Source organism: Aquarana catesbeiana, linkage group LG06 (genome assembly GCF_042186555.1).
Source record: "Aquarana catesbeiana isolate 2022-GZ linkage group LG06, ASM4218655v1, whole genome shotgun sequence".
NCBI classification, from domain to species: Eukaryota; Metazoa; Chordata; class Amphibia; order Anura; family Ranidae; genus Aquarana; species Aquarana catesbeiana.
Window position 1 is genome coordinate 359660358 of NC_133329.1, and position 25173 is coordinate 359685530.

The 25173-nt window shown below is 42.6% G+C and overlaps 1 protein-coding gene across 1 annotated transcript in view; it reads left to right on the forward strand.

Moving 5' to 3' along the window:
- The window catches only part of CCDC148 (coiled-coil domain containing 148), a 420305-nt gene that overhangs the window by 223756 nt on the left and 171376 nt on the right, over positions 1-25173 (forward strand). Inside the window, exons 4-5 of the mRNA XM_073634118.1 lie at positions 13873-13976; positions 19440-19522. Coding sequence (XP_073490219.1) covers positions 13873-13976; positions 19440-19522 — 187 coding nt within the window. The remainder of the gene's footprint in view (positions 1-13872; positions 13977-19439; positions 19523-25173) is intronic.

A 25173-nucleotide genomic window follows, 5' to 3' on the forward strand; every position in this document is an offset into this window, starting at 1 on the left:
ACCAATCGGCCATAACATTATGACCAATGACTGGTAAAGTGATAAACATTGATTATCTTGTGATAATGGCACCTGAAAGTGGGCAGGCTGTATTCGGCAGTAATTGAACATATTGTCCCTGAAGTTGATGTGTAGAAAGCAGAAAAAATGGGCAAATGAATCGAGATCCATGCCTGAACCTGCAACCTCTGCAGTGTCTGGCAGGCTTTTCAGGCTGATTCATTGGACAACCCTGCTTTGCTTTTTTTTAATCAGAGATAAAGTTTATTGAACAATTCAAATTGTTCCAGAGTTCACATATCTCCACACACATCACCTTATTGCATCAGAACAACTGAGTTGGTAAAAACATTTGTTGGTAGTCCCAGGTCCACTGCCTGCCAGCAATCCCCAGAAATACACTTAAGTTACACTGGGATATCTAACCATACTATTATGGTCAACCTGTTGGGTAGGTGTATGGTGTGGCAGGCAGTAAACACTCAGAGGCCTGTTTTGCAAAGAAATTTGTATTGTAACAGCAAAATTACCAGTACAATTAGGCCCAGGGGGTAACTCACTGGTCAGGTGCCACTTATAACCTAGTGGCAAATAATCAGCAGACAAAATACTCCAAGATGCTGACAGTATCTGTCGTGAAGAGTGAAGTGCTGCCTTGCCAGTCCAACCCAAAGGGGAGGCTTCCTGAAGAGGTAGATGTAGGCCCTGCTTTCTCCCTACCCCACCGAAACCTTTCCCTATTGCCTATACTGTCCCTGACAGATCGGGGTTCCTGTCCCTAAGCCTGACCCAAGATGGCTGCCAAAGTCATATGGGGCGCCAGTATGCAATTGGATTGCTGCCTCCCTGTGACCAAGGAAACCATAGAGAAACCGAGTTCCTCTCAACTTCCTCCCTCATCCGCATTGACTCTGTGGTCGAGCGCCACCTGCAGTGGAGAATAGAGACTACACCTGCCTACAAACCATTCATACATACAGAGTTGTTGAAGTTATGATAGATGTCTATGCATCACTCAAAATCTGTTGGAGCATGATTTGAATCTTTATTAACACAGAGGTGTTATACCCTGAGCTGGCTCTCCTTGTTATCTTCAGCAGGACTTCATTTGTCCAGATTATTGTTTTGACCATTATTTTGGGGCAACTACAGTATATAACTTAGGGATGTCTTGTGGTTCAACAAACCTGTTATATGCAACGCATTAATATAAGTGGTCTGGTGCCCCCAGTGACACACCTCCATTTCTATAATAATGCATATACAAACAAAACATAAAAAGCCTGGGACTTTAAATGAGGTGAACACATGTGGCCATTGCATATAGAGTAAACATACTTTATAGAATTATTAGAAAGGTAGAGAAGGTTGTCATCATAAGACATCAAATGCATATAGAGAAATGCCAAGCCAATTGGGAATGATTGAGATGTAAAATACATGCTTGAAATCTACAAATGTAGATACATGGTTATGAAAGGCATCATTAAAACTTGACCTGTTATATATAGTCCTTCGAGGACCTCACACCACTTGATCGGCAATTTTAACTCAAAGCATATGTGTATTTTATACATTTGTCTCTGTCAAAATTCTTTAATAAAATTTGTACAATTTTTTTTTTTAATCATGCCTACAAAGTCCATTCTTTCTTTCCTCTTGATTGTCAAAATTCATGGGTGCCAGGCCAGGGATCCTCAACGAACTGTACCAAACCTTCTTCTTGTTTATGTCTTGTTTCTAGGGAACCTTGAACACTTTGCTCCTCCCATGAACTTCCTGATTTAAGCCATACCTCTGCAGTTCCTGTTTGCCAGATTATTGTGCACTCTCCAGCCATTGTCTTGCGCCTTGCATATGTAGCCGAGTGCCCTTCTGACTGTGTGCAGTTCTCACATACCACTTCAACCCCTGCTTTGAGCAGTGACAGAGCCAGGACTTCTGTGTGTTATGCAGTGCAGCAGCCGGCTCTCACCCCTTAGAAGTGCAACAAACAGACCCAAGGCGCTCAACCATAGAATAAGCTAGCAGTTATGTGTGGTAGTAACATGCATCCTATTGACCCAGTCTGGTGCTGCATGCAATCCACTGGAGAAATGGAGATATCCAAAACAGAAACACAAAGGCTATATGCTGCGCACTGATCAAGTCAAGGTATCCATGAGAAACAAGTACTTTGTGGTTTATATGGAAACAAGTTTTATTTGTTTATTCATCATCCTCCAATTTATCTACTTGTTTCTCATGGATACCTTGACTTTACCAGTGAGCAGCATATATCCTTTGTGGCTCTCACCCCTTGCTTCCTTCCTGTGTGAGCAGAGTGGGCTGAGCAGAGTTAGTACATTGCAACCCTCAAAGGCTTTGCTTTTGTGCATAATACACCAGAATACTTTATATATAGTACATAACTGGCCATGTATGGACTGTTGGGTGATCCAACTTGCATGAAAATTTAATGGTATAATTGTATGTTTAACAATTGGTGGACTATTTAAAAAGGTTTTCACACAAGATTCACACAACTTTCACCCAAGAGTCACACATTTGTAGCTGAATCTGATTATAAAATGTATGATTCTTGGATTCACCTTTTGCTGCCCACACTATAGCCGCAAGACGGCTACAGCGTGGGCCTAAATTGCCGGCAGGGTGTCCATGTACGTCCTCCAGTGCATGTGCTGCCTGTGATTAGCGAGTTCATGAGATCCCGGCCCCTTACTACGTGATCAGCTGTCAGTCAATGACAGCTGATCACGTAATATAAACAGAAACCGGTAATCGACTTTTTTCTCTCTCATGTTAACAGTGTGAGGAGAGAAAAGAAGCCGATTACTGACTTGTGTAAACAGGACATCGGTCCCGCACACTCCGCACCCATTGCTGCTAAGCAGTGCCCACCAGTGCCGCCTACCAATGCCCCTTAGTGCTGCCAATCAGTGCCAGTTATCAGTGCTGTCTTTCAGTGCCGACTACCAGTGCCCCTTAGTGCTGCCAATCAGTGCCAATTATCAGTGCTGTCTATCAGTGCCCCTTAGTGCTGCCAATCAGTGCCTCATAATCACTGCCAATTATCAGTGCTGTCTATCAGTGTCACCTACCAGTGTCTATTATTGCCCATCAGTGGCCACCTATTAGTGCATATCAGTGCCACCCATCAGTGCCATCTTATCAGTGCCCATCAGTACAGCCTCTTTAGCACACATCAATGAAGGAGAAAATTTTATCTGTTTGTAAAATTTTATAATTATCCGCCTCCGGGACTTCTCCCGAGCCTCGCCCATCCTCTGGAATTCCCTACCCCAATCTGTCAGACTGTCTCCAAATTTATCCACTTTTAGGCGATCCCTGAAAACTTTCCTCTTCAGAGAAGCCTATCCTGCCTCCATCTAATAACTGCACTATTTTCTCCATTAGCTCATCCCCCACAGCTATTACCCTTTTGTATAACTTGACCCTCCCTCCTAGATTGTAAGCTCTAACGAGCAGGGCTCTCTGATTCCTCCTGTATTGAATTGTATTGTACTTGTATTGTCTGCCCTAATGTTGTAAAGCGCTGCGTAAACTGTCGGCGCTATATAAATCCTGTATAATAATAATATTAATAATAACAAACTATGAAACTGTTTTGTTTTTTTTTTCAATATTTTCAGTCTTTTTTTGTTTAGCAAAAACTAAACTAAACTAACTATTTGTGTGAAAAAATGATAAAAATTGTCATTCAAAGAGTGAGCGCTGAAAGCTTAAAATTGGCCTGGGCAGGAAGGGGGTGAAAGTGCCCAGTAAGCAAGTGGTTAAAGTTTTGTGAATCCTGTCTTGTCCCCTCCATCACTGCCATTATCCAGCCTGCAGAAACATCTCTGCAATTTGGTTTATTCTTTTGCTGCTGCTAGCTGATTCTGCCACTGGAGATGTGGGCTAGACAGCTAAAGCTGGCCATACACACTTAAGTCTAGTACACACGATAAGAAAATCAGACGAAAAATACCGCTTTCGGAGCAATCATCTGATAATTTGAATGCAGTTCATTCATGCTAAATTATCTGAAGGGAGAATCACAAATATTTCTCATATGATATCAGAATGAACTATTTTCATTTACCACCTCAATACCAGACACTTTCACCCCCTTCCTGCCCAGGCCATTTTTCAGCTTTTTAGCGCTGTCATACTTTGAATGACAATTGAGCAGTCAAGTTACCCTGTAACCATGTGAACGTTTTATCATTTTTTTCACACAAATAGAGCTTTCTTTTGGTGGTATTTAATCACTGCTGTGTTTTTTATTTTTTACAAAACATAAAAAAAAGACCGAAAATTTTGAAAAAAAAGGAATGTTTTTTCTTCGGTTCTGTCAGTAAATTTTGTAAATAAGTAATTTTTCTCCTTCACTGTTGTGGGCTGATGAGGCTGCACTGAGGGCACTGATAGGCTGCACTGATGGGCACTGATGAGGTAAAGGGCCGCTGTTTTTAGCGGCCCTTTACCGTAGTTTTAGCTGCGCTTTTCGGCCGCTAGCGGGGGTTAAAAAAGTGTTAAAAGCGCCCGCAAATCGGCGCTGCGCATTAATTTCAATGGGCAGGGACCCTTTAGGAGCAGTGTACACACCGCTCCTAAAGTGCCTCAAAGATGCTCCTTGCAGGACTTTTTTTAGCGTCCTCTCAGCGCACCGCTCCAGTGTGAAAGTCCTCGGAGTGACTGGAGTGACAGGAGAGGCGCTTTGCAGGCGCTATTTTTTTTTTTTTTTCAGCGTGAAAGTAGCCTTAAAGATGCAGACAGCGTCTGCAATGAGGAGTGGAATGCGGCTTGGCCAGTCCACACCCAAAGGGGAGGCTTCCTGAAGAGAGGTTGACGTAGTCCCTGTAATATCCCTACTCCTCTGGAACCTTTCCCTACCTCTAAGCACTGTACCTGTCAGATGGTGAACCTGTCCCTACACTAGCCAATCACATAAAGTGTGCCAAACCCAGAAGTTAAAATTTTAAATAGACTCCACCTGACCCAAGATGGCCACTGAGTCACATAGGGCTCCAGCATCCAATCGGACAACTGTCTCCCTGTGACTGCAGGAAGTCATAGAGGAACCAAGTTCCTCACAACTTCCTTCCCCTTCTACTTTGCTGCATCGGTCCAGCGCCACCTGCAGTAGGGAGTACAGACTGCACCAGCCTACAAGCTAATTTTAAAGCGGAATTTAACTCCAATAATATTTTTAACTGACCCCCAGAAGGTTTATGCCATAGTATACTAGCATGCATCGCAAATAAGTGCATTATGGCTTCAAATGAAGCCTTCCAACGCCACGACGTAAGCGCTCCAGCTGGGCCCGGGCCTTTCCAGCTTTGTCTGGGCTTCTTCTCGGGTTCACTCTGTTTGGCAGCTTGAATGACCGGGCCGTGATGATGTCACTCCGTGAATGAGGGAGTCACTTTTATTACAGCACAGCGTAATACCCTAAATGTATTCTGAGCTGTGCATGCACGGCTCAGTTTGCATTACCGCTGACAGGCAAGAAGTAGCATTTATGACAGAATAGACCACTAGGGTTTTATCTATTATAAAATAAAAACCTTCTTGTAAGACTTTTTTCAAAATTTCTAGTTTAATTCCACTTTCTGAGAACTATTTTAAGTGATGTACTGCATACAATATACACAGGGTGGAATAGCAGGGAAGTGTGTGATTTGAATCTTAATACAGTTCTTATAAGGTGATCACAGTATCATCTCTTTACCCTCTACATTTTGGACTGAAAAGTAGAAGTTCTGCCAATAGTTGGAGTCGCTTCTTGGCTGCTTAATTGCATTTGACAGATAAAGGATTGGTGCAAGGTAAAGTGCTAAGCACTGTACTTACCTAGCATAAGGCTGGATTACTGATGCCATTCCCAGAGTTGATGGAATAATTACAACAGACTAAACAGAACAGCATCACTTCACAATCCCCACACTGGACATAAAGAGCAAGGGCTAGAGCAAGATTTAGGTGGAGATAATCACAGAAAGGAATAAAGCTGGCCTCTCATGTTAAAGCGTATCCATCCTGAAAAAGTAAAATCATATATTATTATTATTATTATTATACAGGATTTATATAGCGCCGACAGTTTACGCAGCGCTTTACAACAACATTAGGGCAGACAGTACAAGTACAATACAATTCAATACAGGAGGAATCAGAGGGCCCTGCTCGTTAGAGCTTACAATCTAGGATTATATTATATATTCATTCCACATTGCATTTGTATTATTTCTAGCCTAATCCTTTTAATCTGGCATCCCCCCCCCACGGCACCTCAATCCCCCTCCGCTGTTTGCTGGTCCACCTGCACTTACCCGATCGGCGGGCACATCGGGGATCATCGGGCAGGGGGACAAGCTGGTACAGGCATCTTGCAGCATCTTCCTTGTCCTTCTGAGATCACGGCGGCGGCGACCCCGCTGTAATTCAGGTGCCCCGCATCCGAAAAGGGGTCGGACGCCTGAATAGGGGGAGGCAGTGGCGGCCATGGATCCATTATGCATATAGAGGGTGGCAAGGATAAAGGGGGCGGCGCCCTGCGCCCTTAAAGCGCACTGGCGCCTTTTGATCAGGTACATTTGGGTAGTTTCTGTTGCTATTATGATTTAAAAAGAGTAAACAGTTGATTGATAATAAATGAATTCAGCCAAACACTAACCATAAGTGAAAGAAATGTTTTTGTGTTATCATTCTTATATAATGCACGGGCCACCCCTGTCTCCAGACATTTACTTCCTTGAATTCTGTTACACATATTTACTATGCCCTTTGGGTAGGCACTGCTGTGTCACACATTTTACAGAGCCTGCCTTCTGAACTACAGAGGTGCTGAGGGGAGGAGTTTCAGGAGGAGGACTCAGTACAGGAAATACTACTTGCAGACAGCAAGGTACCATGGGATATGTAGTCCTTAGTGTTCAAAAGTACAGTAAATAGCAGAGGGCAAGCTGTAAACCATGCAGTGAATCCATGAACTTGTGGAACGAGATGGCTAGTATAAAGGTAGATCTCACAACACAAAAGACTTTTCATGTAATCTTACATTGGATTACCATAAATAATTATTGTTTGTATTTCTATTACAACGCTGATGTTATAAAATGACAGTGTATGTTGTAACCATATATTTCCTTTAACCCCTTTGCAACGACCATCTACCGGCCCTTTAAGAGTTCTAAAAGCTGGGAGGCGGAGGCTGGCATTCGGGTCATGTCCCAGCCTCAGTTCAGAGTATATAGTGCAGTCCGTGTAGTATATATAATACAGTTCAGAGTATATAGTGCAGTCAGTGTAGTATATATAATGCAGTTCAGAGTATATAGTGTTATATATATAATACAGTGGAGAGTATATAGTGCCATCAGTGTAGTATATTTAATACATTGCAGAGTATATAGTGCAGTCAGTGTAGTATATATAATACAGTGGAGAATATACAGTGCAGTCCGTGTAGTATCTATAATACAGTTCAGAGTATATAGTGCAGTCCGTGTAGTGTATATATATTACAGTGGAGAGTATATAGTGCCATCAGTGTAGTATATCTAATACATTGCAGAGTATATAGTGCAGTCAGTGTAGTATATATAATACAGTGGAGAATATATAGTGCAGTCAGTGTAGTATATATAATACAGTGAAGGGTATATAGTGCAGTGCAGAGTATATAATACAGTGTATTGAATGGTTTAGGGGAACGCTATGACAGAATTAAGAAAAAAAATGGTGTGGGGTCCCCCCCAAAATCCATACCAGGCCCTTTCGTTCTGGTATAGATGATAAGGGGAACTCCACACCAGAATTTTTAAAAAAAACAGCGTGGGGCCCCCCAAAATCCATAACAGACCCTTATCTGAGCATGCAGCCTGGCAGGCCAGGAAAGGGAGCGGTTGAGTGAGCGCCCCCCTCCTGAACCATACCAGGCCACTTGCCTTCAACATGGGGAGGGTGCTTTGGGGTGCCCCCCAAAGCACCTTGTCTTCATTTTGATGGGGACAAGGGCCTCTTCCCAACAACCCTGGCCGGTGGTTGTCGGGGTCTGTGGGCAGGGGGCTTATCGGAATCTGGAAGCCCCCTTTAACAAGCGGGCACCCAGATCCCAGCCCCCCATGTGAATGGGTATGGGGTACATTTTTCCCCTACCCATTCACCAAAAAAAGTGTAAAAAACAGACAGTTTTTGACAATCCCTTTATTAAAAAAAAAAAAAAAGAAGTGTCCCGCTATGTCCATCCATCTCAGCCTACTGTCTTTTGGCTTTGACAGCTGTTATACAGGCAAGGGTGGGGTGACGTAACCGAGTGACCCCGCCCCTTCTGACATCATGTAATATCAGCGGGTGGCCCCGCCCTTGCCTATATAAGAGCTGTCAAAGCGAAAAGAAAGCAGTCGCCGGGAGGCCTCCCATGCAGGCAGAGTTTTTCTATATTTTTCAATTTTTCCGGTCTGTCGGGCGGCATGACGATGGATTTATGCGGGACCCTTTTTTTTTTTTTCTTTAATAAAGGAATTTTCAAAAACTGTTTCTTGTGGTTTTTACTTCTTTACACTTTTTTTGGTGAATGGGTAGGGGTACAATGTACCCGATACCCATTCACATGGGGGGGCGGGATCTGGGGGCTTCCAGATTCCGATAAGCCCCCACCTGGCAACCACAGCCCAGGGTTGTCAGGAAGAAGCCGTTGTCCCCATCAACATGGGGACAAGGTGCTTTGGGTTGGGGGGCGCAGAGCCCCCCCTGCCCCAAAGCACCCACCCCCCATATTGAAGGCATGTGGCCTGGTATGGTTCGGGAGGGGCGTTTGCTCACTCCCGAAGGGTCTGGTATGGACTGGGGGGGACCCCACACTGTTTTTTTATTGATTTTTTATCTATGTTGCCAGGAGCCGGCAATACATTACAGCCGCGAGCAAGTTTGAATTACATTTTTACCTTTAAAAATGTCATTATTGCTGCAGCACTGTTCTACACAATGCACAGATGCGCCACTTTACAGGCAGACTGTAGGGAACCCCCAGGCACGATATTTAACCACTTGAGGTCCGGGCCATAGCCGAATGATGGCTACAGCGCGGACCTCAATCTCCGGTAGGACGTCATATGACGTCCTCCCCTATGCACGCGCACCGCGCGCACCCTGCAGGGCGCGCGGTGTGCGCGCTGTGATCACCGAGTCACGGAGACTCGGGTGATCACAGATCCGAGTAAGGGGCCGGTCCCGGCCCCTTACTATGTGATCAGCTGTCAGCTAATGACAGCTGGTCACATGATGTAAACAAAAGCTCGGTGATCGGTTTCGTTTTCTCCTCACGCTGACAGCGTGAGGAGGAAAAAAAAGCCGATCACCGGCTCATGTCAAAGGGACATCGGTCCCGAAGAGGAAGGAGGCACAGATGCCTCATCTGTGCCTCCAAGTGCCATCTACCAGTGCCCACAGTGCCCGCAAGTGCCACCTAAGAAAGCCCACAAGTGCCACCTAATAAAGCCCACAAGTGCCACCTATTAAAGCCCACAAGTGCCACCTATCAATGCCCAAAAGTGCCACCTATCAATGCCCACAAGTGCCACTTATTAGTGCCACCTAGCAGTGCTGCCATCAGTCAGTGCCCAACACTGCCACCCATCAGTGCCCATAACCGCCACCCATCAGTGCCCATCACTGCCACCTATCGGTGCCCATCAGTGCCGCCTCATCGGCGTACATAAACGAAGGAGAAAAATTAACTGTTTGCAAAAATTGATAACAAAATATAAAAAAAATATAATTTTTAAAAAAAAATTCTGTCTTTTTACATTTTTTTTAACAAAAAATAAAAACCGTAGAGGTGATCAAATACCATCAAAAGAAAGCTCTATTTGTGGGAAAAAAATGATAAAAATTTCATTTGGGTACCGTGTTGTATGACCGCGCAATTGTCATTCAAAGTGCGACAGCACTAAAAGCTGAAAATTGGTCTGGACAGGAGGGGGGTTTAAGTGCCCAGTAAGCAAGTGGTTAAAGGAATATTTCATTTTTCTTTCAATCGGTTTTTATTGAAATTTCAAGATATACAATGAAAACAGAATTATGCGAAGGTTATCAATGTGTGATTTACAGAGTGTTAAGATATTCGCGGGTTAGGAACATTCATACATTGGAGAGGAAGTAAAGTATGTTACAAGTTAGGATGTTTCAACCGACTTTATCCATACAAGGGAACGTATGCCCATTTGAGGTATGTGTCCAGTAGACTACCATCTAGGGGTGTTAGTTCTAGACATACCAAAATGGAACAGTTTTCCGTTCATTATATTCTTGCCTCTTGTGTATCGAATAACTGTCTCGTTGCTTACCAATGTGAGCTCTGTTATGTATTTTCCACCTAGAACTAGGGGGAATGTTACCTTCTATATTTGGTAGCCCTCTGTACAAGGTAATAGTTAGGAAGGAATGGAAAAAATAGGAAAGATGGGTTGAGAAGTGAGGGAAGAAGAATAGGTCAGGTGAAGAAGATGATGGAAATAGAGAAGAATAAGATTTCCTACCGGTATGCTGCGCTTAATATCTTTTGATCAGGTCCTACGTAGTTGTTAAGGATATGTGCATATAGTCAGCCCACGGTTCCCAGGACTTTTGATTTTTCATCTTTGTGTCCCATAGACTATAATAAGGTTTGCATGTTCGTTAGAACTTTTTGCCTGTTCAAAGTGTTCTGGTGCGAACCGAACTGTGTTCGGCTCATCCCTACCCATAACCAATGGCTGTCAGAATCCCCGAACAGTGCCTGCAATCTGATTTCATGCAGGTGCTATTCATCTCAGAATTTTCTGCCCAGCTACTTCACAGAATGTAAATGAAAAATAGAGTGTTGTTGAGCCCGGTGGTGCAGACAGGGCCACTCACAGAACAAATTTTGGCCAATTCAGCAGGAATTAGCCAAAATTTGATCAGTTCATGGCCAACTTAAGAAAAACATGAAGGCTTACTGAAGGAGACAAGTTATGATGAACAAAATATTATAACTAGCAACCATATTGTCATTTTATTTGTTTGAAACTAGGAAAAATATATGCAGTAGTTAAAAGCCCAACTAAACTTTTAGTTTAAATCTGCTGAATACATTCCAGGTGCATGAAAACAAGTGTGCAAAGTATTTACAGTTTGTTTTCTTTAGCCACACACACAGGGTGCAATAGGGAGACAGTTGTTCCCCCTTAACAAAATATTCACAGCAAGATCAATGGGTATTATTTTAATGCAAATTTGAACATTGAAAATTAAAAGAGAAGTATGGCTTTTGTTTTTTTTTTCTTTACTTTTAAGAATCCTACTTACTTAGTTGGATGCAGCATTGGTCTGATGCTGTATCAGTCCCCTGCCGGCTCTAACACTGAGAACCGAGCGATCAAACGCCGCTGATTGCTCAGTTCTCAGAGCTCCCCCCACCGACAGCGCCGGTGGGGGGAGCCCAGAAATAGAAGTTGATTGCACAGAACAACTACTAATAGCATGTTAGTTATTTTAAAAAAAATGAGTTTAACCAGTTTAAGCCTGTTCACATTGCAGAAGTACAATACAGCAGCAACAAAAGACGAAGTTTCACAGCAGTTATCAGCTACATTCCAGGTTACATTAGCACATCCTTGTTTGGAAAAAATGATTATCTATTTACTAACACCCTTTACAAACCGTTTAAAGTGATTGTAAACCTCAGACATGAAATATGAACAAAGCATATCCCTCTATAGTGTGTACTTGTCTCAATTAGGAGCACTGAGTGTCATTTCTGTCTGCTGCTTCATTCTATCATGAATCACGCCTGACAAGTTTTCCTGACACCAAGAGAAAAAAGGTGACAGGAGAGGGAGCTCCAGCACACAGCCTGTGATTGACAACCTGTGCTCTGTTCCTGTGCGCTGTGTGAAGGGGGTGTGCCCCTTCCCTCCAATCAGCTCTTTCTGAGCTCTGCAGAGTGTAACCTTAGCTCCCCACCCCATGCTTTCTGACAGCTCAGAGAAGAGAAGACTGCAGATAAACAGGAACAACTTATGTAGGAGAATTTGTTCCATCTCTGTGTATCACCTGAGGCCAGTCACTTAACTGGGTATATGTAAGGTTTTACAATACTTTAAGCTGTTGCTGCCCAGCCTATGGCAGTATTATGCCAGGCCAGCCTCTTGTCTCTCCGGGTGGATGTCACATGACGTGCTCCCGAATCGCGCCTTGCACATGCTGCAGCGCGATCTGTCACCGGCAGCTAGGGTTGCCACCTTTTCTTTAAGCCAAACCCAAACACTTTAGCGGCGCACACAGTATTTTTTTTTTTCTTTTTTGTATACACTATAGGATTGTAACAGATCAGGGTCACCTTTGGGAACTACAAAGAGAATAGTAATGCGATGTGCACCGTGCCCCCTTACCCTGAGGTCAAGTTCTGTCCTGAGACACATTCCTGATTATTGTGTCCGGATTTCAAGTGAACTGAAACCTGGACACATGATTCAAAACCCGGACTGTCCGGGTGAATCCCGGACAGGTGGCAACCCTACTGGCAGCGGACACAGCCAATGGCTGATCAGTATGCCAGTCAGCTGCCGATACCATGTGACTGCTGTAACCAATCACAGCAGGTCACATGACAGTTCTAAACAATGAATGGCTTCATTTCAAGCCATCCATTGTGTACAGTTGTGTTGCTAGCTGTGATTGGTCACAGTGATCACATGGTACAGACTGGGCCAATCACAGCCCATCTGTGCCATATGATCAGCTGTGGCCAATCACAGGTAATCACCTACAAAACAAACAATGAATCAATTTTCGTCAGTAAAATGCTTGCATATGGTAATGAAATTCATAAAAATAAAAAATAAACACTCACCACTTCCCCAGAGTAGTACAATGTTACTATGGTTACATTATATTGCTCTGGAAAAAGTGTGTTAGGAAAAAAATCGGAAAAAAATATATAATAAACAATACATTTTTTTTTTAAATTATTAATTTATCAAAAAACTTGCAATGCCTCTTACTAAACACCTTTGACTGCCTACTTTCCAAAAAGGGGTAATTTGGGGGATATTTGTACTGTCCTGACATTTTTGGGCCTCAAGAAATGAGTTAGTCTGTCAGTACATCAGGATTAATACATTTTCAGATATATACCATAGTTTGTGGAATAACTTTCCTACAGACTAAATAATATACACTGATTTGGGTTATTTTCACCAAAGAAATGTAGCAGAATACATTTTGGCCTAAATTCATAAAGACATTTTATAACAGATACAAAATGTTTCGGTCTTTTTTATTGTATTTTGCAAAAAGATTGAAAAACCCAGTGGTAATTGAATACCACAAAAAGAAAGCTCTATTTGTATGAACAAAATGATAAAAATTTAGTTTGGGTTGAGTGTTGCACGACCGCGCAATTGTCCTTCAAAGTGTGACAGTACTGAAAGCTGAAAATTGGCCTAGGTAGGAAGGGGGGTAAAAGTGCCTGGGATTAACAAGATTAACAGGTATTTTTCGCACTTATCAGTAGTATATTTAACAGACCAAAATAAAGCAAATAAGACAAGTTAATGATTAGAGTTTACAAATGCTTTATCATGGAAAAAAAAAAAGTCAAATAAAAAAAAACATTACAAAATATTAACAACTCAAAATCAGCATTGCAGCTTTGACAATTACATTGTTCTACTGACGTTCAGTTTGGAAATAAATGTAATTATTAATAATAAAGCTGACAACAATTGAAACATGTCAGCTGCCATGTCTAGGCATTGCCGCTAACCACGGTTGCAGGTGACTTATGAATAAGAGTTTTTGGTCAATTAGACAGAATTTGAATTTTCTTTTTTCTTCACACAGATCAAGAAAACACAGCATGCATGTAAAGTAACAAAAGACCAAACTCTTATCAAACAGCATTCAGTGGTATGGTGGAAGGAGCACAAGCGACTAAGCGAAAGTCGGTAAGAAAGTAAAAACCTGCAATTAAAATGTGACTGGCCGCTAAACGTGTAATTTGTTCAGTTTCTGCGTTTTTTTTTTTTTTTTTTGTCCAGCAATTTGACTTTGGTTTAGTAATATGAGATGTGATTGTTCTCAATGTGAGCGGATTGTATTCTAACCCCATACTTTCAATGATAAGGCGTCCTTTATTATTACAGTGATTATAAAGTAGACTTAAAATCAATCACTAAAATCTCATGCAAGTTTTAACCTGTTAGGCCCTGTTCATTTATAGTGTGGTGACCTGCGTTTTACCACACTGGAAGAGCGCAGGTCACCGCTAGGACACGGGAGACAATTGTTTCCTATGTGTGCTATTCACACTGCAATGCAGTCTGGACGTGCGGTGCAGTGAGCTGCAATAAAATGCAGGCATGCTGCAGGATGGCATTGTACAGTGACATGAATGAAGTATCACTTTTGTACATTTCAAATAAAGTCTGTACAAAAAAAAAAAGGGAAGCACGCATCGTACTGCAAGCTCACTGCAACCAGAGTGGACAGCTGCTGCACACTAAACCGCTACAGTTTAGCATGCGGCAGCCGTCTGGGGCAGTGTGAACTGGCTCTCCTAACCACTTGCCAACTGGGCCAATTCTGACACTTCTCTCCTACGTGTAAAAATCTACTTTGTTGCTAGAAAAAACTTAGAACCCCCAAACATTAAATACATTTTTTTTTGGCAGAGGCCCTATAGAATAAAATGATGAGTGTTGTAATTTTTTTAATTAGAAAAATGTCAGTCAGTATCTGCGTAGCGTTTTTTCAAATGCTTAATGAACCTCCCTGGCGGTATGATTATTTCAGATTTTTGCATCTCAGAGCGGTGCAATTGTTTTGCATAGAAATTTGGCGTTTAATATTTTGGGTTTGTAATTCTTAGCAATAACACACTTAAATCTGTCCAAACAAGAGTCTAGTAGATATCCCGGGTATGATGAAGTTTGAAACACAAAATCATAAATGATAATATAATAAATATAAATAATTATAAAAAATAATAATATAATAATAATAAAATACATTTCCCCACGATTCACTATCGCTCAATTCTGCAAGTGTTCTAATTTACTATCGCTGTTTTCTAGCTGGTCTAAAACCACTTTTGACGTAAAGGGACACTTCTTGGTTGCTATGGACAATCTCCAGTTTCCAGGCAGAAAGAACAGTGTGTATAATATAAAACTGCATGCAGGGCACCGGACAAAGCACTGGGGACAAAAGGGATGTGAAATGATTTCATACAGTACTGTAATGTAATCTGTAAGCGGTAAAACTGCCAGGGAGGCTACTGCTAGATTAAATACACTTTAATGTATTTTATTGCACACAAACGCAATATAATACCTATTTTTTTTTGTAAAATATAAAAGATGATGTTACCTAACATGTCATGCTTTAAAGCGGGGTTCCACCCAAAAGTGGAACTTCCGCTCATCGGATTCCTCCCCCCCTCCGGTGCCACAATTGGCACCTTTCAGGGGGGGAGGGGGGTGCAGATACCTGTATAATACAGGTATCTGCACCCACTTCCGGGAATAGACTCCTGCGGGAGTCACGCCCCCTCCCGCACTCCCCCGCTGTCTCCTGGGAAACACACAGGTCCCAGGAGATAGCGGGGACCATTGAGAACGCGCAGCGCGACTCACGCATGCGCAGTAGGGAACCGGGAAGTGAAGCCGCAACGCTTCACTTACTGATTCCCTCACTGAAAATGGCGGCGGCAGCACCCGAGGACCGAGGGACGGTTCGGTCTCGGGTGCCGACATCGCTGGACCCCAGGACAGGTAAGTGTCCTTATTTTAAAAGTCAGCAGCTGCAGTATTTGCAGCTGCTGACTTTTAAAAAAAAAATTTTCGCGGGACTCCTGCTTTAAAATTGTGTCCGCCTGTGGAATGGCAGCAAGCTACAGTACTTAAAATTCTCCACTTTAAACGCCTTTAAATGTTACCAATTTAGAGATACACAGGAGGTATGGTGATAGAATTATTGGTCTCGTTTTGACGTTCACCACAATACCTCACATGTGGTGCCATCACCATATGCGTGCAGGAGTAAGGTATGCGTTCATATTTGCGCATAAGCACAGGGGAACCCGGGCGCTTTAAATTTATTTTATTATTTATTTTATACAAAACTTTTTTTTTTACACTCTACACTTTTTCTTGTATTAACTTTATTGCTATCACAAGGGATGAACAACATCCTTTGTGACAGCATGGGCTGTAAAAGGTCCTCTTTATGGAGAGATCTGGGGTCTATTAGACCCCAGATCTCTCCTTTGGTTTCCAATGCAGTTGATCAGACACAGATCGGTCTGATCAGCTGCTTTCCTGGAGGCTAATGGTCAGGTAAACAGAGAGGTGGAAGCGGAAGTGACGTCATATTTGTCATTTATGGGATCACAGAGAGAGAGGAACAACGTCAGTTCCTCTCTCTCTCTGTTCTGTACAGCCGTCGCTGCCAGTTGCAGGCAGTGGTGGCGGGAGGGGGGTGGGACTCCTTTCCACCACCCGCTGAAGTGATCGGGTGGCTGTTCAGCCACTCTAATCATTTCTGCATTACAGGGAATCACCGGCTGAAAATTTTCATACTGAGATGATGCCTGCAGTATAACCACTGTAACCCAAGGACATCCTACAGTCCACAAGTGGTTAAAGCAGAATTCCAGACAAAAAAAAAAAAAGGATCTTCACTCTGGGAACAAAAAATTAAAAGTCATATACTGTAGTTGCTGCCTCTTAATAAAAGGACACTTACCTGTCCAAGGATCCAGTGCCTCACCCGAGCCGGTTTTTCATGTTTAGTGTGGGAAGCCGACTGGGAACCAAACTTCCATGTAAGTGGGAGTGAGAAACCTGTCAAAACCAGGTACCCGCTCCTCCCCCCTCCCCAAAATCTTTGGGGCGGTTTGGGAGCACTGTATACAGCGCCCTCAAAACCCCCTTCCCATTGAAATGAATGGGCAGCACTTCGGAAGCGTCTGAAAAGTGCTTCAGAAGTGCCGCAACATAGGTGGTTTTAACCACTTCTTCAGCTGCTAGCGGGGGTTAAATGCGCCTGCTAGCACCCCGAAAAGCACCGCTTAAACAGTGCTAAAGCGCTGCTAAAAAAAAAAGGCGCTTTAGTGCTGCCATGCCCCAGTGTGAAGGTAGCCTAAAAGTTTTAGAGGAGGGGGTAAGGAGGCGGAGAAGCAGAACTTCCCCTTTTGGGTGAAATTCCTCTTAACAAAGTAAAAATGTTTAACCTATTTGAAGATAAATTAACAAGAAATAGCTTTTGCTTTAATATGCAAAGATTTTCCCTACCGTATTTTTTATGCCCCTAGATGTCCTTAGTCTGATAGCCAGCATCAGTCAACCCAGTTCCTCTGAGCCCAAGTCATACTGGATCAGCCCCCAGTCTTTAACTGGACAGTGAAAGTAGAAGCAGCACAGTGATGTTACTCTGCCCTTCCCATCTATCACCATGCTTCTTGTAAGCTCATAAACTGATTGGCTCTGTGTGCTGCTTCTACCTCTCACTGTATAACTCGGATGTACAGGAACTGCAAGAGACTGAAACCAGACCAGATGAAGGTATTACATTGCCTACAGTTAATGATATATTAACTATTGCAGAGCTGCATTTATTTTTATGCAAGGCATTTTGTGATTGGAGGAGGGATGATTATGACGTTCATTCACACTTCCTCTAATCACAGAATTCCTTGCATTCATTGAAAATAATACAAGACATTTTCGGAATGGGCATGATGCAGAGCAAGTCACCCGCTGTGATCTGTGTACTGCAGCCAAAAACATAAGTTTCAGTGCTGGACGTTCAGTGCTGACTTTACTGTACAGGGGGAATGAAAGTAGGATATTTCATTGCGCAGCAGCAGCCACACATTGAACTCACTTCATTTAATTTTATAGTGCAAATGGCCACATATTTTTTGGCTGGAGGTCAGCTTTAACTAAAACCTGTACTGCAGAGGAGTAGAAGCTTCTACTGCTTGACTGTCCTTCCGCAAATGCTAGTTGCCTGGCCTTAAAGTGTTTGTTACCCCAACATTTCATATTCCTGATATGTGCCTGCTGTACCATGTGCTTGTACAAGACAGTATCCTGTTCTCTTAGTATTGCTTCCTTTGTGTGACATCCCTGGTGTTCCTGCCAGTCCCTCTGCTTTCATATTAAAAAACTGACCACACTAAGCAGTAGAGCACACCATAGTCAGTTCTCTAGCTGTGCTGGGAACTCAGTGTGCTCTCCTCCAATGTTCAGACTTGTCCTGACACGCCCCCACTGCACAGCCATTCACTCTGGGAAGCTCAGTGTGCTGCTGCTGATTCTCCTCCCCCCAGCTCTTATGCAGCTGAGAACAGAGGGAATGTGATCACTTATAAAAAAGAGAGAAATATATTTATAATGTTTTTTTTTGTTTTTATATCTATACACAAATGTTTTTTCTTTCATTTCTATTTTAAACTGAATGGGTTGTTTTACAATATGATCATTTACAATCACTTTAATGCTGAGTCACTAAAACACATATACAAATCTGCAGTTGGGACTTCATTATGATTTTCTAATCTGCATGCTTGTTTCAGCTCAGTCACTCAAAGTATTGAACACAGAGACAGCCAGTGATCTAGCATTTCCAGAAGGAATTCATCAATGACAGCTGCATGCTTTTCTCATGGTTTTAGGGATAAGCAGTATTAACCGCGCAAAAAATTAAATATATTGAAGCTTACCAACCATTAGATGTGGTGGCTGCATTTGTTTTCTTTTCTTTGGCTTTTCCCCCCTTTGTTTTCACCTGGTGATCTGGCCAGTAACACACCTCCTGTGTAAGTAAGACACAATTCTGGAGGAATGAGCACAGGAGGCTCAGCATACAGCAGCATTGTCAGTCTGAGGGGAGGGGATTGTTAGATGTACTAGCAGATTTAGATCCAGTAACAAATTTAAGCTTGTACTTTATAATCAGTTACAGCAAACTTTTTTTTTTTCTTTTGGGATAAAGGTTTTACATAAATAAAAGCTAATCAGTGAAGGGAACCCTTGCCAGTGTTAAGTGGTTCCCATCCATGTAAACTGATGCATTCTGCTAGAGAACTTGTGCTTTTCAAAAAACAACAGACTTGCTGGTTGGATCACCAGATGAACAAAGTAGAAAGAAAGCCCCCCCCCCAAAAAAACAATGCAGTGCAGCCATCACATCTAAGAATTGATAAGCTGTAATATAATAAAGGTTTGCTTTTGGGTTTAATACTGCTTTTAAACTAAGATATACTGTATGTCCATATAAAAGAAAGGGTTAATTGGCATTAATTGACCTGTAACTACAAATTAAATGCCTTTTGGCATTTAAGAGAGTTTTATTTATCATCTTTTCTTTCCATTTATCTGTCGTCGTCTGACTGATCATTGCAGAGAAAAAGTGGAATCTCAGCTACAAACCTTCCTGGAAGAGAAAAGTACATTATGTCCTTTTTTTGCAGATATGGTCAACCTTGGTGAGTAATTCATGAAGTGCTTTATTCTCCGTACATGCCTTGCATGGCTTGTCGTGTGGTTTCCGTGTACAGTAGGTTGTTACATTAGGATGATCAGAAAATGACAATGCTGTGCTATATGGCCAATCATAGAGGTCACCCAAGGGCACATGCTTGTGTAAATGCTGCAGGACATTTAATTTAACAGCCCATAGACTCAGGAATCTGCTAGGAACAAAGTGCTGAGATGAATAGGATGGCAGAAAAAGCTACTTGTCACTCAGGGGCAGGCTGAACTGAGAGCAGGATTTATTTATTTATTTATTACAGTATTTTATCAGACATTACCATCCAGCATTCTCTGTTGCTCTGGTGAACACCGCTGTGCCCTTTAAAGAAGTCTTTACTAAGGGAAATGTGTAGGCAACCTTCACTCACCTTCAGAAAATTCTAGTTGCCTGGCTGTCATACTGTGATATCAACATGAATTAATGCAAATGTAAAATTGGAAAAGATTTGAAAAAATGACAAAATGGAAAAAATGACACCACCTTTTTGTGGAAGCATCTTTTTTCTTTCTATAGCTTTTCTCCATTGAGGTTAGTAGATTTTTGCTAATATCCTGGAGCTAGACTTTAATCTTCATATATTTTGTCTTCCCTCGTTCCTCCTCTCCCCTCTTATCAACATGAAAATTTAAAGTTGAACTTCACTCTCTCAATCAACACTATTTTTATTCTTTATGCTGCTAGCATTAATAAATAGATAGGAACGTACACTATATTACCAAAAGTATTGGGACTCCTCCCTTTAAACGCACATGAACTTCAGTGGCATCCCAGTCTTAGCCTGTAGAGATCAATATTGAGTTGGCCCACCCTTTGCAGCTATAACAGCTTCAACTTTTCTGGGAAGGCTGTTCACAAGGTTTAGGAGTGTGTCTATGGGAATGTTTGACCATTCTTCCAGAAGCGCATTTGTGAGGTCAGACACTGATGTGGATAAGAAGGCCCGGCTCACAGTCTCCGCTCTAATTCATCCCAAAGGTGTTCTATCGGGTTGAGGTCAGGACTCATCCATGTCTTTATGGACCTTTCTTTGTGCACTGGTGCGCAGTCATGTTGGAACAGGAAGAGACCATCCCCAAACTGTTCCCACAAAGTTGGGAACATGAAATTGTCCAAAATGTCTTGGTATGTTGTTGCCTTAAGAGTTCCCTTCACTGGAATTAAGGAGCTTTGAGTATTAAAAATGTATTAAATAGCATTTTAGCTTTGTGCTGCTCAGATGCATTGCAGTTTTACTTTAAAACAAAATCATCAGTTTTAATTTCATACCTTATTTTATATTTTAGATCCAATTATATCATCACTGGGTCTCTGGGCTTATTTATGCAATGCAGGCAGATCATGGCTGGTGGAGGAAGAGGGGCCAATGGGGTGCTCTACATAGCTTCCTGAAAAACCTATGGTATGGTCAATGAGAGTAGAAAATCCCCTAGTATCAGTGGGAGTAGACAGTGTCTCAGACTTGGTGGTCAGTGGGAGTAAATAAAATTGCATGGTGCCTGTGGTCAATAGGAAGAGGAATAATGCACAATTATTGGTATTAGTCAGAGCAACAGTGTCCCATCACTGGTATTAGTTGGAGGAACAGTGCCCCATCATTGGTATTAGTTGGAGGAACAGTGCCCCATCACTGGTATTAGTCAGACAAACAGTGCCCCATCACTGTTATGCCCTGTACACACGATCGGACATTGATCGGACATTCCGACAAAATCCATCTGATTTTTTCCTACAGATGTTGGCTCAAACTAGTCAGAGGAACAGTGCCCCATCATTGGTATTAGTCAGAAGAACAGTGCCCCATCACTGGTATTAGTCAGAGGAACAGTGCCCCATCACTGGTGTTAGTCAGAGGAACAGTGCCCCATCACTGGTATTAGTCAGAGGAACAGTGCCCCATCATTGGTATTAGTTGGAGGAACAGTGCCCCATCACTAGTATTAGTCGGAGGAATAGTGTGCCATCATTGGTATTAGTTGGAGGAATAGTTCCCTATCATTGGTGTCAGTGGGAGGCATAGTGCCCTATCGTTTAGATCAGTGGGAGGAATTTTGCACCATCGCTAGTGTTAATGGAAGGAATAGTGCCTTGTATCAATGGGAATAATAGTGTCACTTATCAGTGGTAGGAACAATGCCCCAAGCGCCAGATAAAGGGAAGAAAAGGGCCGCAGTTTGGAGACCAAGAATCTTGGTCCCCCAAAGCTGAGTTAGGGAGGGTTAAGCTAAAAATTGCTATGAAATGTCTTAGTTTTGATGGCCTGAATCTGATCACTGTGGGTACCACTACTTAATTTCTTGTTTCCAGTTTCATGAAGTTGAGTGAAAGGTTGTCACCTACGACAGCCAGTTATCTCCGACGTCCTCTCTGTCCAGTTTTATTTAATTACAGAAATAAAAGGAAGAGAACTACCTGCCTGGAATTTGCATGTTCTCACTATACCTGCTTGGGTTTCCGCCGGGAACTCCGGTTTCCTCCCACACTCCATAGACATGCTGGTAGGTTAATTCGATCCTGTCTAAATTGGCCCTAATATGTGTACAGTATATGAATGTAAATTAGGGACCTTAGATTGTAAGCTCCATGGGACTGTTGTGAATGTATAATATATATGTGTAAAGCGCTGTGTAAATTGATGGTGCTATATAAGTGCCTGCATTAAATAAATAGGAGCAAATTCTTCAAGACCAGTCTTTCCCAAACAGGGTTCCTCTGGAGTTTTCTAGGGGTTCCTCGAGTAATGAGCAAATTCTGCCTCTCAAATAGGTAACCACTGACACCAATAATCTTTTTATCTATCTGTAAGGGAAGGGTTCTTCCCAAGGACAACAAATGTAAGAAGCATTCTTTCTACTGACCGCCACATTAATGTACTGTGAGCTGTAGATGAAGTAATTTATTAGCAAGGGTTCCCTGAAACTGGAAAGTTATTTCAAGGGTTCCTGCTTCATGTTAAAACGGTTTGGAAAGGCTGTTCTAGACCATGGAAAATAAATCCATCATTGCAGGTCACGTATTTTCTGCCACTTCATATTGCCCCATTTCCACTTCCCAGCAGTAGAATAAAGTTGACATGTACATGAACCAGTGCTAACCACGTAAATGAGGAATAAATAATGCCTGACACGCAGTGAATTGAATAAGGAAATCGTCCACGGAACACAGGGAATATTAGACATATGTAGAATGGGATCTACAGAAAAAAAACTGACAGGCATGTAGAAGAGCAGCAGCAGCATAACAAAGCATTGACTAGGGACTGAGGGGAACACCTTGTTAGTACAGCAATAGTGACAGCAGAAGAGAATTCTGATCAAGCAATTTATAGAAATATATTCTGTTACCATGCTTGATGTTTTATACATGGTAGAAAATGTACAGCTTATGTACGCCATGTAGCAGCTGCTCCGCCAAGGGAATGATTATTTTGTAGGACTAAGGCCTCTTTCACACGGATGATCCGTATGTCCGTTTTTCATCCATCCGTTTTCGGATGAAAAACGGACATACAGTCATCCCTATGGAGCGTCGGATGTCAGCGGTGACATGTCCGCTGACATCCGACCCCGCTCCGATCCGAAAAGTGTAACGGAGGAAAAACCTACTTTTCCCTCCGTTTTCGGATCGGATCGGATGACGACGGACACTACGGACCGTCATCATCCGATCCCCCCATAGGGGAGAGCGGCGCTCTGACAGGTCCGTCGCTGCACAGCGTGCAGCGATGCACCTGTCATCTTCCTGCTCAGCGGGGATCGGCGGAGCGATCCCCGCTGAGCCAGCGTGTGTTCACGGGGCGGATCATGACTGATCTGCCCCGTGTGAAAGAGGCCTTAAAACGAAGATAGTATAATTTGAAAAGGGGTCACAGACACCAATCTGACCATTTTTTGCTGGCTTGAGCCACAGTCTTATGTGTGTGGTGTCAAACTGGCTTCTGCCACCCCACAACTGTCAGTAGGGACAATATTTGGACCTGGACTACTCAGCATGCCCCACTTCCTACTGCACAGACAAAAACATACAAAGTTGTCAGAGTTGATCCTGTAAGCTTTAGGAGTGTGCTGTAACGTTGCTGTCCCAAGGTTGGACTGTGCCTGAATGTCTTAATATGTAGAGTCTGTAGGAAAGAAGGGAAAGAAGAAACATAATTGTAACCTTTAAATTCATCAAGGATGTGAATAACATTCAGGCGACCAAGAACACAGAGACATGACGTCAAACTAGCAGGAGAAAAGTTCAAAACTAATCTTAGAAACTATTATTTCTCTGAAAGCGTAGCACAGCAGAGATAATGAGTCAATCAACAGTAAGTGGATTGGTATATCCCTAAAACAAACATAGATCTATACTCAGACAAAAAAGTAAAAAAAAAATTTTATATATATATATATATATATATATATATATATATATATATACAGTTTATATTTAAAAAAATGGGCAGACAAAAAAGTAAAAAAAAAATTTTATATATATATATATATATATATATATATATATATATATATATACAGTTTATACTTAAAAAAATGGGCAGACTCGATGGACCAGTCAATCTTTTTTCTGCCATCTCTCTTCCATGGTTCTTTGCATGTCCAACCACTGGTGAATTATCGTAAAGGCAGAATAACATTTTCTTTATCGTACATCACGGGACACAGAGCCATAGTAGTTACTATGTGGGTTATATAGGCCACCTTTAGTTGATGGACACTGGCACACCCTAAGACAGGAAGTTCACTCCCTATATAACCCCTCCCATTACTGGGAGTACCTCCGTTTTTTCACCAGTGCCTTAGGTGTTGGTCACAAGTAAAGATGTGCTATGCTGAGCTCCACTGGAGTAATCCTTTGCCGGGGCAAGCTATGCAGCCGGATCCATTCAAAGTGTCTTTTCAGGCTGAATTGAATGGTAACCGGGCCTCATGGCGAAAGAAACGGGGTTTAGCCCGTAACGCTTATCTTTTTGAGAGCTGGACCCCGGAATCCAGTGCTTTGGTTTTTTCAGCCATAAAGCTTCCTGGTGGGGTGCTTTACGGGTCCAAGAGGGTGAAACCCCTGATAAAAAGGGACCCCGGTCCTTGAAGTTTTTTTAACGGAGCCCGCCGTGCTGGTTGAAGATTGGGTCTGTTTGGTTTTACCACAGAATCCTGCAGCGGGATAAGGTAAGTGGAGATTCCTAAGGAATTTTAAATTTTCTTATGGATTTTCTCCTTGTAGTAAATGTTGCCATGAATAAAGTCACCAACGGGGGGCTGTAAAGAGCATGTACCTTGTTCATGCTTCCTTTATCTGTGTCAGCAGAAGCTGCAGGCTTCCTCCGGCTAAGCAGTCCTAAGCCTCCAGTAAGATGTTTGAGGGGGTTTTGTACTAAAACACCACCCACCTGGTAGGAGTTTTCTCTCCCCCCTCCCGCAGTAGGCAGGGGGAGCCCAGAACGATCGGCAGTATGCCGCTCCGCTTCTTCTTCCACCGCCTCAGCACGGCGGTTCTTCCTCTGCTCTCCTCCACTCCCCCCCTGCACGCCGATCCCTTTGGAACGGAGGCCCGCTCGCACGCGGGAAACGGTCTTTTTTGAAAAAAGGGGGTCACGGAAGGAAG